This window comes from Clupea harengus, chromosome 10, assembly GCF_900700415.2.
Source record: "Clupea harengus chromosome 10, Ch_v2.0.2, whole genome shotgun sequence".
Lineage (NCBI taxonomy): Eukaryota > Metazoa > Chordata > Actinopteri > Clupeiformes > Clupeidae > Clupea > Clupea harengus.
The window spans coordinates 6,287,402-6,301,912 of NC_045161.1; the positions used below are offsets into that span (position 1 = coordinate 6,287,402).

Below are 14,511 nucleotides of genomic sequence, written 5' to 3' on the forward strand. Positions count from 1 at the left end.
TTTGTAACGCTTTACCCGTGTGTTGTATGGATGGTTTCGAAAACGAATTGCTTAAATGACCCTTACATATGCGTTTGCGTGTTTGTGCAAGTGTTCATTTTTGCTCATTCTTCTAACGTCTTTAAAATACACAACACATGTTTCCAGAAAACATGGTTACTCTCTCCTTCCACCATTGTTGCAACCCAACCTACTTTCATGTCCCTGCGCCATTGAGTGCTACGTAAATTACCTGCGTTTGATTGGACGAGGGGGCGTTTGAGGAGGCGGGCAGTATATGCATAATAAGATAGATGTCTTGTGATTGGATGAAAACGGTTCGCAGGGGGGTGGCAAGTAAAGTACAGAGAAGAAAACCAACCCATGCAGTTCCTGTACTTCTGTCTTTCTTAATGTTCTCAGTTTGTAGGCACGACCACGTGTAGATTAGTACGTTTTAATTCACTGCATTGTAACCGTTTGAGATTCAAAGAAACACCATAAATATGGTGAAACTAGTAAAGGTAAGCATACGTTTTGCTTTTTTGTGTAAATTGGGATTATTTACCATGTTATCAGTAGGGCTAGGAATGGAACGAAGTTCATGCGTAGGTAGCTAACGTAGCTATGTGGCTAGTTCTGCTAGCCAACTAGCGTTAGCTAGCTATAACGTACTATTAAATTCGGCTGTTTTTGGAAAAATGACCCATTTTGGGGTCATGCAATTTGCATTATTTGAGACGAATTACCCGCATTCCATTTAATATGTGTAGTTTAAGCATTGTCATCGATGCATTCATGAGATTTAGCACTGTTGTATGTGGCCTTAAGTCTAATGGGATTTGATCAGCCATGTTTTCCCTCATTTGCACTCTACTACAACGTGCCCAGCGTAGCATGGTCGGCCAGTTCGTCTCAAAATGGCCATGTTTGTTCTTTCCTAGCACATTTTTGTGGGCCTGATTTGGTTGTAGAATTGTTTAAGTTTTCATGACTTATTAATGTTCTGTAATGTAAACCACACCAGGGTTATCGACTAAATTCTTTTAAGACATTATGGAGTGGAGTCAGTATGAATAGTATTTATCGACAAGTCATTTGGCTAATCGTCGTTGAGACTAGCAGCAGTCGAGCTAGCCAGCTTTAGCTTACCAAACCTCCATAGGAGCAGGACACGTTTATTGGTAACATTATTTCAACAGAATGGTTTTAACAATAAGGCAGACAATTTTAGTCTTTTATAACTGATTATTGTCTTCCATAGGCGCATTACACAGGTCTTGCAATTTCACAGGGAATTAAACGTAAACGTTACTTTTCACAGTCTGAATTACCTTCAGAGGTGGGTTTCTGGTTAACTAGTTAGACGAGCGAGTTTGCTAACGTGCATTTGGCTAGCAAAGCAGCAAGCTAGCTACGGGGAATTGTCCACCACGTGGGTTGTCGCATGGCGTTAGCTTGTTGGCTATCTCCTTATCGAAGTAGTAGTATCGTAAGATACGTTCGTTTAAAGTTATATGCCACATGTATGTATTCATAGCGGTCTTTTTTCCACTTCACCACGCAAATTTAACAGTATAGGGTGACTCAGAACATCTGGGGATTTTTCTTAATTTCGCTACACCTCGCAACTATGTCGTATGACTGTTAACATCTGGGGATGTTCTTGTTACTGATGTGGATCTAAGGCCACCAACGATTCCACTCAGCTTCTATAATGTTGACCTTTTATAATGTTCCCACCACACAGGCAGCTAAAAAGCAGGCAGCCACACCGAAAAAGAAGGCTCCACCACCTCCCAAAGAAGTTGAGGAGTCTAGTGAAGAAGACAGTGAAGATGAAGAAGAGGTGAGTCGTTAATTTATATGGATTAGAATATGCATATTCTATAACGGTTTATTTTGCTGTGTATTGTGGTGACGTTATATAATGCCAATTGTATTCACAATGTTACATTTTATTTCCCCTAGACACCACCACCTAAAGTTGTAAAAAAGGCAGCCCCAGTTAAGGCATCAGTAAAAAATGGCAAGGCTGCTGCTAAGGAAGAAAGTAGCAGCGAAGATGACGATTCAGGTAACATTTTATTTGAGTTTAAATTGGCTGCATGTCAATACAGTGGATTTGTGATTTAGTTTGATTGGATATTTTCACATTAAAATTTACATCTACAGAAGAAGAAACGCCTCCTAAAAAAGCAGCCACACCTGCCAAAGTGCCAGCTGGTAAAAAAGCCAAGAAGGCTGAGGAGTCTGATGAGGAGGATGAATCTGGTATGTACACAACTGAACTTGATGCTAACGCTACTACTTTGAAACACCCGGCACCAAATGGGATGAAACTTTGTTTACCTGATTTCCTGTGAAGATTTCATAAGATATTCAAGTGCTGATTTGGTCCTATTGGTGAACAAACCAGGTTAAGTTGTATTAAGACTGATTTAATTTTCCAGAGGAAGAAGCACCACCCCCTAAGAAGACAGCCACCCCTAAGAAGCCTGCAGCTAAAGCAGAAGAATCTGATGATGATGATGATTCAGGTATACGTCAACAGTAGAAGTAGTGGAAGGATCGTCAATTGAATAACCCTTAATTGAACAGTAAATTGCCCATTTATTAGAATATTTTGCTTGTGTACCCTTTGTAACCAGTCTACTTTAATCAGTCTCATTTCTTGGAGTTTTTTTTGACAACATATAAGTGAATTTATTGGCACTCTCTGGACTAGACTTAATAATGCAATGCATTATCTGATATTTTTTGAGGATCCTAGTAAGCATTAATCTGGTCCTTACTGCCATGGTCTCATGGACAGTTATAGAAGTGTAGAAAGTAAGTTTGGTCCTTACCAAAAATTTAGACTGTTATGAAGCTGATTTTTCAAGGGAAAAGGTGTTAAAATTGTCTTATACTAAATATTTCAGAGGAAGAAGCACCCCCACCCAAGAAGACTCCCGCTAAAGCTACACCAGTGAAGCCAGCAGCTCCAGCCAAGAAAGCAGAAGAGTCTGATGATGATGAGGAGGATGACGATGGTACAGTATTCCGCATTTTTAACAGAATATTATGTGTACACTAATTATTAAAGTGTTGTTATTATTATTACTTGTAGTATAATAATTATTCTTTCTGTAACAACTCTAGATGAATCAGAGGAAGAAGCCCCACCAGCTAAAAAGGCAGCTCCTGCCAAGGCTGCTGCCAAGGCAGCCCCTGCTAAGGAAGAGTCCGAAGATGATGATGATGGTATGTAATGTAAACGGGCTCTTGCACGTTTCATAACAAAAATATGATCAGATTGCTGATGTGCTTATATGGGCAAGATCAAATGTACGGGCAGACGCTTTGTGGCACTGAATTAGAATCTAGTTCCCTGCATGCTCCACCTTCACTTAGAACGAGGCCCTTAAACTTTACCGTATCCACAGATTCAGACGAGGAGGAAGAAATGGACACGACCCCTGCAGCGCCAGCAAAGAAAGCGGGTATGGTGAAGGCTAAGGAGGAGTCTGAGGAGGAGGACGACGATGATGATGATGATGACGACGAGGAGGAGGAGGATGATGACGACGATGAAGGTAGCTAGAACTCTGCGCAGCTGTTTTCATGCCCTTAATGTAATTGTTCAAATGAGTTTCTAAACCTGTACTTCTCACTAGCTGCTGCACCTGCCAAGAGGAAAGCTGCAGCCAAGAAAGATACCCCACCGGCTAAAAAGGCCAAATCTGAGGAAGGAGAAGGTGAGAATGGCGTTGTATAGTGTTACCTATGCAGTGCAGCCTTATATGATGACCACTAAGGGACTTAATACTGAGATGTGTGATGTCAGCGTAAACTTCCTGATCAGGCTTGCTGTTATAATTCTGTTTTGCAGTATCTGCAGTAAAATTACTAACATGTTGGCAAACTCTTTTTCAGGTTTTAAACTGTTTGTTGGCAATTTGAACTCCAATAAAGACTATGATGAACTCAAGGAAGCCATGACCAAGTTCTTCGCTAAAGGCGGTCTTGAGATTCAGGATGTGCGTCTTGGTGGATCAAAGTGAGTCAAATGGATCATAGACCAGTTTTGGGGGGAAATGGTTATGGTCCTCAAGTTATAGTTAGCATTTTTATTTCAAGCCTCATTAGGTCTGGTGTTTTGAATTCAGGCTAACTAATGTTCTTCAATCCTCAGGAAATTTGGCTATGTTGACTTTGCTACAGAGGAAGAATTGCAGAAAGCAATGGAGCTTAATGGTAAAAAACTACTGGGCATGGAAGTGAAGCTGGACCGGGCTAAGAGCAAAGAGAACTCCCAGGGAGACAAGAAAGGTTAGTTCTTCTGTCCACAGTGCTTTACCTGATGTCAGGTAGCTCAAGCATGATGCTTAAACCAAGTTGTCTTTTTCCTTACAGAGAGAGATTCAAGGACGCTGTTTGTGAAAAACCTTTCATATGGGTGCTCGCAAGAAGACTTGAAGGAAGTGTTCGACCAGGCAGTTGACATTAGGATACCCAAAGGCCAGAATGGACAAAACAGAGGGTACGGCACGATTACCACAAGCATCTTTTGGATATTTGTGTTGTATAGTGTTACCTGTGCAGGGCAGCCTTATATGATGACCACTAAGGGACTTAATACTGACATGTGTGATGTCAACGTAAACTTCCTGATCAGGCTTGCTATTATAATTCCGTTTTGCAGTATCTGCAGTAAAATCCTGTTGTAATTTTGATGTTAATTGATGACTGACCTTTTCCTGTCAATAGCATTGCCTTCATCGAGTTCAAGTCAGAGGCCATCGCTGAAAAAGTGATGGAGGAAGCCCAAGGCTCAGAAGTCCAAGGCCGCTCCATTATGCTCGACTTCATCGGCGACAAGAGTAAGCAAGGCGGCAAAGCACAACAAGGTACGCACTTCGTCCCACTAACCTGATCTACATGCGGTGTAAAAGCTGCATTTGTTCAGTTCAGACATGGACCTGAAATGATGACACTTTCACTTCCTATTCACAATGATGGAAAATCTCAGATAGTCAAGTCCTGATGTGGTCCCGTTTCCAAATGTCTGTATTTTGGACAGTCTATATAGGTTCTGATTGATCTTGTTCTTTTGCCAGGTGGTGGTGGTTCTGCATCTGCCGGCAAAACTCTTGTAGTCAATAACCTGGCCTACAGTGCAACAGAGGAGACTCTTCAGAGTGTATTTGAAAAGGCAGTTTCTATCAGAGTACCACAGAACAACGGAAGAGCTAAAGGGTAAGTGATTGAAATGGTGTTTGTTTCCTCCCGTTTGTAATTGTATAAACCTCAGTATGAACATGGGAATGTCAATAATGAAATTGTGCTCTTTCTCCTCAGATTTGCTTTCGTGGAATTTGAGGGCGAAGATGAAGCAAAAGAGGCAATGGACACCTTGAACAACACAGAGGTGGAGGGGAGGACCATTAGATTAGAATTCAGTCAGCAAAGCAGAACAAAGCCAGAGTTTGGCAAAGGCGGTAAGTTTCTCCGATATATGTATTTGTTCATGTACACTGGTGCAGTATGGATGGATTAGAATTTGAGATTAAAACATTTGCACAGTGAAACCCACTGGAATTTCTGTTTGAGGTGAAAATGATGGATTTGCCACCTATGAGTGTGTATGAATGATTGTTTAAAAGCTGTTTGTTGCTTTGCAGGTCCCACAAAGACCCTTATTGTGAAAGGTCTGTCAGAGGACACGACAGAAGAGTCGTTGATGGAGTCCTTTGAGGGAGCAGTCACAGCAAGAGTTGTCACAGACCGCGATACGGGATCATCGAAGGGGTAATGCATCACTGCTTTACTCTAACCTGTGAGGTGGTGGAGCACAGAGTGGCCTGTGTTCTTCTCATGAGCTCCTCTCTGTCCAATCAGTGGCGGTGTATGGATTCGCACGAGAAGTAGAGGAAAACTCACAGATGAACGGGCGTCTCCCTTCTAGAGGGAGTTGCCCAAGTCTTGTTGTGAGACAACTGCACATTAATAGTTATAGTAATTATTATGAAGTCTTGAGATATTTGAGATCACACACAAAGTAACACTTGTCTTCTCCTATTCCCTCATAGATTTGGATTTGTTGATTTTGAATCTGAAGATGATTGCAAAGCTGCCAAGGAAGCCATGGACAGTGGTGAAATTGACGGCACTAAGGTGACTCTGGACTACGCCAGGCCCAAGGGCGAGGGAGGCTTCGGTGGGCGAGGAGGCGGCGGCAGAGGAGGTGGAAGAGGATTCGGAGGACGAGGGGGAGGAAGAGGATTCGGAGGAGGACGAGGTGGAGGAAGAGGTTTTGGAGGAGGACGAGGAGGCGGAGGAGGAAGAGGTTTTGGAGGACGAGGAGGAGGTGGGTACTCGAAAGCGTGCTCTTCAGTGTGTTGTGGTGTAGGTCAGACCTTGTGAGCCAAATGAACAGGTCTGTCCTGTCAGACAAAATGTTCATCTCACCATTTTTGAGTTGGTTTGGCAACAAGGTCATAGCCACTCGCACTCTTGGGTGACTTCTGGCTGGCAAGGAAATGCTCAAATACCTTTTAATTCTTAGGCTTTAAGCTCTGATTGGAGAGCAGCCCTTTCAGGCAAAATGGATGTATGTAGCCACTGGTCTCTGGGTATGGGTCAGTTGTCCGTTTACTGAATATGCACATCAAAATCTATTCGATACAAATGATGTTGCTTAGCACTACCTCAGACTACTGTTATTGAAGCTTATGTGTGATGCTCTAATCCTTTGCCTCAGCAACTTCTGTAGACAATCATCTTTTGCCTTTTAATGGAAAATCTACAACGTGTAAGCAAAGCAATAAATTGTATGCTAATTTCTCCTTATCCTGTTTAGGTGGAAGAGGTGGTGGTGGAGGATTCGGAAAGCCACAGGGAAAGAAGACTACATTTGATGATTAAGCATCAAAGTCCTTTTTTTATGTTTTTGTCAGTTTTGAATGGACTCTGTTTTCATCACCACATTTATGCTGACGGAGCCTTTTGGACATTCCAAGAAGTGTCATCTGTTGAACTGTAATGGCCCAATATTCACCCAGACACCCATCCTACCCCCTCTCCCCTTTCTGAGTAGAGAATGAATTCAGAAAAGCCCTCCACCCTGTGCATCGTCTTGCTGTACGATAATCTTTTTTCCCTTTTCTTTTTTTCTTAAGTCAGTTTTTATTTTGTGTTATACCTTTAGTTATTATTTTACTTGTAAATGTGCAAAACATATTGAGAATTAAATTAGCCCAGTTTGTTTTGGGCATTTAGAATCTGGAAAAATGTGTAATGTCATGTTTTTGTGTTGAAATAATTATGAGGTGGTACAGTTGTTTTGTTTCCTCCAAGGCACTTGGAGGAAGGTATTTTGCTAGTGGTTTGTGTAGCCTATTGGCTAATCTTTAAGTAAACTAAAAGATTTTCACAAATGTAAAACTTAAATAAAAACTAAAGTTATGATTTTTATCTAGTCCTGTCTCCTTTTCTTTTCAAACTTTCACTTTTATTTGTACCAGAACAGCATCGGATTTTCAAGAAGGATGTTTTTGTGGATGGCCATGACTTAAATCTCTACTCTAGTAGGGATCTAGGCAAATGAAGGCCAAATGAAGTTGAACGCCAGGCACTACTCTATTGTACTTTGAGTCTGCTAGCACGGGGTTGTTAGACAACGTTAGTCAGTCAGTTTCCCAGTGGTTTTTGGCACTTTTCTAACCTTGCCAGTTACTAACTGCTAGGATGAGTGGACATTTTTGCTTTTAGGATAAAACTCAGGAGAGACTAAGTCTCAGCTCATTGCCACTCGTCAAGTCAGTTGTCAGACAGCTAGATTTGGACAGACTAGTAGACCACTGTGAGGAAGGCAAAGATGCCAATATAGGAAAGCGTGGCACGGGGTGCTTCTTAAGACCATGATCTGGCTCTAGGTGGTGATTTACAAGGCCAACACTACAGGAGCCTATTCTAATCAATGTAAACGATGACTAGCAGGGCAGTGTCTTTCACAGTTAAGGAGCCCAGGGACCTTATTGATTATTTCTTGGTATACTCAGAGCAATACCCTTCTTCATTGTGATCTGTGTGAAGTAGTTCAGTTAGTTGGCTAGTAGACCTGATTAATGCCTTTATTTCATTAATAGTTTATTAAATGACTGCTATTTTACCATGTGCTTGCAAATTATATTATTTTATAACTGTTATTTGACCAGCTTCTGTAAAAGTTCAACTGTGAGCATTGGCTTTATTCTACAGAAAACATACTCTGATGATGTAATGTTGGGTACTTGTCTGCCAAATGAATAAATGTTCTTAAATGTTGAATTTGGGACAGCAAGTCCAGTTTTAAAACTACCATATAGCAAACCATGGGAATTAGTTAAAGTGATGAGGCCAACTTTTTTATTTAAATCTCTGGGATTAGAGTAGATTATGCATCTGGATCAATTTGTTCAGATGTTATGGTAAGGGTGAACTTCTGTCAGGACTTTCTAGGCTTCATCTTAATCTACCATTTCATCAGCACTGTCCAGTGCCACTACATTGTCAGAAATCCAAACAACCGTTTGAAGTGGAATACTTGAAATTAACAGATGTTGCAGTGACAGACTACAACGTATTCAAGGGCAAAATGTGTTGCCTTTTTTACTTTAAAACTAATGTTAGTTTACATGATGTGACCTCTGTATGGAGAAGATTAACACAGTAAACCTATTTCAACTTGCATATCAAGCTCCTAAAAGAAGTACTGCAAATGTGCACGACACCCCTTGGTATTCCAGAGGTTTGCTCTAGCTAATGAGACAACTTCAACTATAATGGCTATTGAATTATTTTGATTTTACAATTTATGTGCTTTGAAAATGAGGGCCAAAAATGCCACTTGTTATTTTTCCAGTTTACAAGTTTATGGACATTTCAAGGACTTGGCATGACGCCTGTTTAACTGTTACCTAATTTTACAGTCTCGCATACATTCAGAGCTACATTAATGATGCAGCAGCAATACTAATTCAAAACATTTGAAGAAATTCTTCCAACATTTCGGCTGCTATGGATAATCTCTGTGACCGCACTATTTAAGATAATGGGGGAGGAAATGGGAGACTACCCAAGCCCAAACCAGTGAAGACTATATCTTACAAGCCGCCTTCAAACTAACTGTAAGGGGTTCTTAAAGTGAGGGGATACGTTGGCTGTTGAATGTCCTTAACCTGTCCTCCCCTGTTGCAGTGAAGATATATGGAGGCATTATTGGAACAGGAAACAAGGCACCAACCGTGATGACGTCCATGCGTCCGTGTCACTCTCTGGTCGGGGTATGTAAGTCACATTTATCAATTTTATTTCATGACGGTTTTTGTCAGATTGTCAACTTGGTTCTCAAGCTTGAATGGAATTTAACTTTAGTAAGTAAATAGGAAGTGGGAACTTTAAAACATAGAATTCAAGTTCATATGAATACTTCAGGTGCAACTTTTCATAATGTGATTTTGTGGCTTTGTATTTCCATTTGATTTGAACACTTCATTTCCCAGACTGCTTTATTTTACCCTTTATTTTACCCTTTATTTTGAAGATGTTGTAAATTCTCTACATTTCTTTGGGCTGGCAAATGTCCCAGGATGTGTCTAGCCACCCACCCTACATCATACATTTTTGGGGTGTAGAGGAACTGGCTAATCCCAATTAACAAGTCATCTTTTTCGGCATTTCGGATTGAATCCATGCAAATTTGGGTCAAGTAAGATGTCATGAAATCACAATGTATAGATGCCTGGTGTGGATTTGGCAGTAATTTTTATTGTGGTATTGAATATTGAATCAATGGCTGTAAAAAGTTTTTTGCAGTCATTGTACTGAATGTATGGCAGAGACTAAATACTTAGATGGACCGTCCATTTAAATTCATGTTTGGCCTTCTGGTTTCTTGGCAAACTACAAATTTATGGCAGAAAATATTTACATTTAGTCATTTAGCAGACGCTTTTATCCAAAGAGAACAATCAAGCCATGAGCAATAGAGACCTAGTGTAACAATAAGTAAATACTTCTTTACTGTACACATTTGTGTACTACTGTAACTACAGAAGGAGGTGAACCATGTTCACTGTGAAATAAGAGGCTCCCGTCCTGTATCAGCTGTACACTCGCTTACATAATCACACCTGAAGACCTTGCAGCTGAAAAGGCTGACATCTGGTGGCTAATATTAGTAATGCAGACTGGTGCTTGAATTGGACGGACTTGGGCAAAGTTCCGTGACAGTGAAGTCTACATTAAAGGTATGACTGGGCTTTTAAGAGTTTCCATATTCCAACCCACTTCCTGAAAACACTGGTAGAGTGAGAAAAATCTTTCTGTTTTGTGGTTTGCAGCTCTCTGAATATTCTATACTCAAAGTGTCCTCGACATGCAACCAACCACACTTCAGTTAGGAATTCACCTTGAGTATTCACTATTTATTAGAGCAATTGAGCTTAAGCTCTTTCCCTGTGCCCAAAAACCTGGTACTGAGGGGAAGCGGGTCAAAGAGGGGCCCGTGTAAAGGTCTACGATGAAATAGTGTGGGAGAAGAAGGCTGTTTTGGTGTGTGCAAATGAAGCATGCGTTGTGTCTCCCTTCTGGCCGGTCAGTGATCTGTGCACAGGTAGAGCGCTGGGGGCCTTTGGACATCATCTTGTCCCTTGAGCCTGAGCAAGACACGTGGCGGGCCTGGGGAAAGGGTGCGAGTTGCTTCAAGGTTGTGGAAAGAAATGAAACCGGACGTGTCAGAGGTGGCTTTAACTTCTCTGACTGTTGGAATAAGCTCTCAGAAACCTTTTCATTGCATGTAGTTGCTCATTGTTTTCTTTCTAATTATTCTATCTACCTGATGGTGCCTAAAATCATGTTAAACTACAAGAGCTCCATCGTGATTAGTAAGCTACACTCGCCTTGTTAGATAAAGCTCTCATCTTATCCAAACCAAGTCGGACAACGAAATACTGCATGTGGAATGTTTTTAATCATTTTTATAACCTTTACAACTATTTAAAACAAAAGTTACAAACAGAATTGACCTGCAGTTGCATTTTCAAAATGTTACATAAATAGAACTCATATTTATAAATATTCTCTTTTTATAAACATATAAATAGTTTTTAAAACATAAATACATTTATGCAGGAATAAAGTACATGAATGTACAGCAGCAGCGACAATATACAGCTTTGCGGGTTTTAGTTTTTACACCAATGCCCGCCGTTTTGTAGTGTTTGATGTCTTTTTTATGTTATACATAGGTTGGTTGTTTTTAACATGTTGGTCATAGTCCTCATTTGTGCTGGTCAGGGTGGCATTCGTACCAAAAAAATGCTTCTTTTAAGGTTCTGCCTCAGGTGAGGTCCAACCTACACAAAGTTGTCCAAACCTATCGTCTTCTGAGAATTCTGTAAGAATGGGGAAACAAAAGAGAAATATTTTAGATTACTTGACTCTGCCACAGACACTTATCATTATCCTTCATGTTTGATGACAAACTTATTTCCCTAATGTTTTAACTGAAGGCTAGTACTGATGTAGAGGCAGGGGTTTCACACACCATAGTCCCAATACAGTATTAGGAGGGAAAATTGAGGGCTCCCATCTAAATAGTGTGGGGACTTTGTCACATGTACTTTATGAATAACACCACACACACACACACACACCACTGCCAAAACAATCTGCACTCTGATCTCATTGTGTGCACTGCTAAGAGCCTATTACCACAAGCGAGACTGTGCAATCTGGTTCCATTTTTATGTCTTTGGAGTGTTCATTGGGGAATGCCGCCCGCTCCCCTTTTGACTGACTGACGGACAGTTCTAGAACGTCCACCAGGGGAAGCAGTAGAGCTCCATCTCTAGCACACGACTTTGAATGTGACACCTGCTGCAGTGGACGTCTTGCGCAGCCTAACATAGGTTCATTGGTTGGGATAGGGGTTTGCGTTTTAACCAATGAAGTTCGTCCTCTGTTTTGGTTGATTCCACTCTCACCTGCCTTTAACTGAACTTACAATTTGGTAAATGCTGCATATGGTTTGGCAGGTGGGTTGGACAATGGGTTCTATTATGGCTTTTGCAAAATATCTTAAATGTAACATTTGATCAGAAATGTAATTTCACATAATCGAAATAACTAACTCAGGGCGGGGTTGGTTACACGTACTGAAATTGTGGTCAATATCATTCCTCCCACAGAACAGACTTGAAGCGGAATAGCCTACTATCCTACTAGTGTGGTCTGTTTCAGAATGAAATTATTAACAGTCTTTCCAGTCACACATTACTTAATTCCAGTCACACATTTAGAAATTACGAGATGTTGTGTTTTATTGTCTAACAAAAAAAATGGCTTACCAATAGATTCCCATTTCTTGCTTCTAACAGCCCATGCCACTCACGGTTCCTATTCTGTCCATCTTGTGTCCAAAGCAACCGCTTTTTGATGTGGATCCTCCCTTCTTGTTTCCTTGTTTGTGCTTTCGTACGGCGGGCTGATCGCTCATCATGCGCGCCCACATGCCTTTGGCGCGGGTGTCCAGACGGAGGTCCCGCAGTAGACGGACTCTGGTGCGTATGTTCTCCAATCTGCGCTCCCTCTCGCCAGACTCAAGGAAGTCCGACAGCTCTTCTCCCAGCAAGGATCGAAGAGACTGTTAAAAAAGGGAAAAAAAGATATATTCAAGACTCATTTACCACCCAGTCGAAACTATAAAGCGTATTGTTTTCTCTTGAGAGTTAGTTGGTTTTTCTTGTGCATTGACTGGATCCCTCGCGTTTTGTCCTCTATTCTTGTCATGCACCACGCACGGTCACTACACAAACATTTACCTTGTTCTGCTATATTAACAGTAGTGTTCAGTACCGATCCAAAATTTAGACAGGAGAGAACTATCATAAAAGCGATATGTTGGAATATGTTGATATAAAAAATGGGCTGCGAAACGGGTGTGATGCAATCTGCTTTGGGGATGGACAGGTGCTGCCTGAACCGACTAGGAATAGTCACTCCTACAAAAGTGACTGGCTAACTCATGATTATCAAAATAACAGTAACAAATGAAGGCAATAACAGAACACATCTGTGGGACAAGGAGATATCCTAGCCTATGGTTAAGCAACCATGTCATGACGATTGTACTGTAACTGTTGAGTTTAGAGGCCACCGAGGATCGAACCAACCAAGTGGTTAGCGGAGAGCATGAATATCTACCAATTCAATGAAAAGTCAGATTAAATGACATGCTCTTGCAGAAGATACTTGTGGTCGAAAATGTTGTATATACAGTGATCCCGTTTTCAGTTAACTGTGCCTTCTCGCACTATACCTGTTTGGGCACTGCGCCCTTGCCATACACCACCTTGCGTATGCCCCCGTTCACCTCCGCAAATAGTGCACGTTACATTTTTTAGACTGTTCAGCCTTCAAGCAGGTCCATATTTGTGAAGTATATATTCTATACATGTTAATAGCCAGGGGCAACTCTTTATCTTTTTAAGAACCTTTTAACCCTGATATTCAGTGGATACCAATGACGCGCAAATTCCGTCTACATGTAAACCTTTTCCCCACACTTTCCAACAGCAGAGTTTTGGCACAATTTAGGCATACTATGTGTTCCACGCAGAAAATGCTTGTGGATATGCCCAATTAAATATCACCAGCACCCATACAATCCAAAAACATAGAGACATAATGACATAGAGACTTCTCAAATATACGCGGAAACTCTTTCAAAAGTCAGCGTGTCTGTCGCCAAGGCAGAGCCGGTAGCATATCGAGCGCAAATCTTATACTTATGAGACAGCATCAGTGGAGTCTCCTCTGATCGCTCAAAGGATATCCTGGGCAAGAACTATGGCGCATTAAGATAATGTAAGTTATCTCACCTTCTGTTGTGCCGGTGTTAAAGGTTTGGCCTCTATGCTGACTGAAAGCAGAGTCATCAATAGTCCACAAGCAAAAAGATGCGAGACGTTCATTCTGATAGTTTGCAAGCTACTGGTTCCGTTGTAAATAAGGTGCGCAACCAACTGGATCTTGGCTTCCTCTGTCTATGCTTTTACTCCCAAGAATCTCAAGTGCTTCTCTGACTCTTAACGATAGAGCTCAGTTTTTATAGTCACGTCCTGTGATGTCACACCAGCCTCCTCCCTTCCGAAGCTGCCAGTTTTTTTTCAAAGTACCTGCGTAAAAGGGAGTCGCGTCATTCTATATGATTTCTAATTATTGAAATCAATTACATCAACCGTTATGTCTGTATTCCATTTGTAATTAGGATAAGTGAAGAGCGGTCTTTTGCTTTTAGAGTGCACAAGCTGCTACCTTGCTTCAGAAACGGTGTAAGTTGTAAATGTAATGTAAACATCACATGTAGCCTACTTTAATATCGGAGAAGATAGTAGGCTATTTTAGCTCAGAAACATTTCCCCTTGTTTAATCCTTCTCATTGACATCACAAAATAAGGATATGCAACAGCCATCGCAGTTGTTCATTATGGAGAGATTAATTAA

General features: G+C 41.1%; 2 protein-coding genes and 1 non-coding gene across 4 annotated transcripts; 2 read left to right on the forward strand and 1 right to left on the reverse strand.

Annotated features, from left to right (window-relative positions):
• The first annotated feature begins 354 nt into the window (after window positions 1–354).
• Window positions 355–7,437, forward strand: ncl (nucleolin). 2 transcript variants are annotated; one of them, XM_012828370.3, is made up of 18 exons: window positions 355–503; window positions 1,730–1,828; window positions 1,951–2,056; window positions 2,155–2,253; window positions 2,433–2,519; window positions 2,904–3,014; window positions 3,124–3,225; window positions 3,408–3,557; window positions 3,639–3,719; window positions 3,898–4,021; window positions 4,157–4,293; window positions 4,378–4,504; window positions 4,732–4,871; window positions 5,082–5,220; window positions 5,323–5,462; window positions 5,646–5,772; window positions 6,054–6,331; window positions 6,824–7,437. In XM_012828370.3, the coding sequence occupies exons 1-18, from the start codon at window positions 486–488 to the stop codon at window positions 6,886–6,888; spliced, it is 2,130 nt and encodes a 709-aa protein (XP_012683824.2). In that variant the 5' UTR covers window positions 355–485; the 3' UTR covers window positions 6,889–7,437. The 2 variants fall into 2 exon arrangements, with proteins under 2 accessions (XP_012683824.2, XP_031430982.1); XM_031575122.2 differs by having other exon boundaries at window positions 2,433–2,511; window positions 2,899–3,014.
• LOC116222212 lies at window positions 5,831–5,962 on the forward strand. The gene has a single exon (XR_004164543.1). It is a non-coding gene; the product is annotated as a small nucleolar RNA SNORA75 (small nucleolar RNA).
• A 3,516-nt stretch (window positions 7,438–10,953) lies between the features above and the next one.
• Window positions 10,954–14,116, reverse strand: nppc (natriuretic peptide C). Its single transcript, XM_012828342.3, has 3 exons — window positions 13,887–14,116; window positions 12,354–12,649; window positions 10,954–11,399 (listed from the first exon to the last, which is right to left on the reverse strand). Exons 1-2 carry the CDS (start codon window positions 13,977–13,979, stop codon window positions 12,377–12,379), a joined length of 366 nt encoding a protein of 121 aa, XP_012683796.1. The 5' UTR covers window positions 13,980–14,116; the 3' UTR covers window positions 10,954–11,399; window positions 12,354–12,376.
• Between the last annotated feature and the right edge of the window lie 395 nt (window positions 14,117–14,511).

What these genes read in the sequence shown, in the direction of transcription:
- ncl (XM_012828370.3), top strand. An exon ending in ACAGTGAAGATGAAGAAGAG is followed by an intron (nt 1,829 to 1,950) that starts GTGAGTCGTTAA and finishes TATTTCCCCTAG; the next exon opens with ACACCACCACCTAAAGTTGT. An exon ending in TGATGAGGAGGATGAATCTG is followed by an intron (nt 2,254 to 2,432) that starts GTATGTACACAA and finishes TTAATTTTCCAG; the next exon opens with AGGAAGAAGCACCACCCCCT.
- nppc (XM_012828342.3), bottom strand. Translation starts at nt 13,979, where the DNA reads ATGAACGTCTCGCATCTTTTTGCTTGTGGACTATTGATGACTCTGCTT. An exon ending in TAACACCGGCACAACAGAAG is followed by an intron (nt 12,650 to 13,886) that starts GTGAGATAACTT and finishes CTTTTTTAACAG; the next exon opens with TCTCTTCGATCCTTGCTGGG.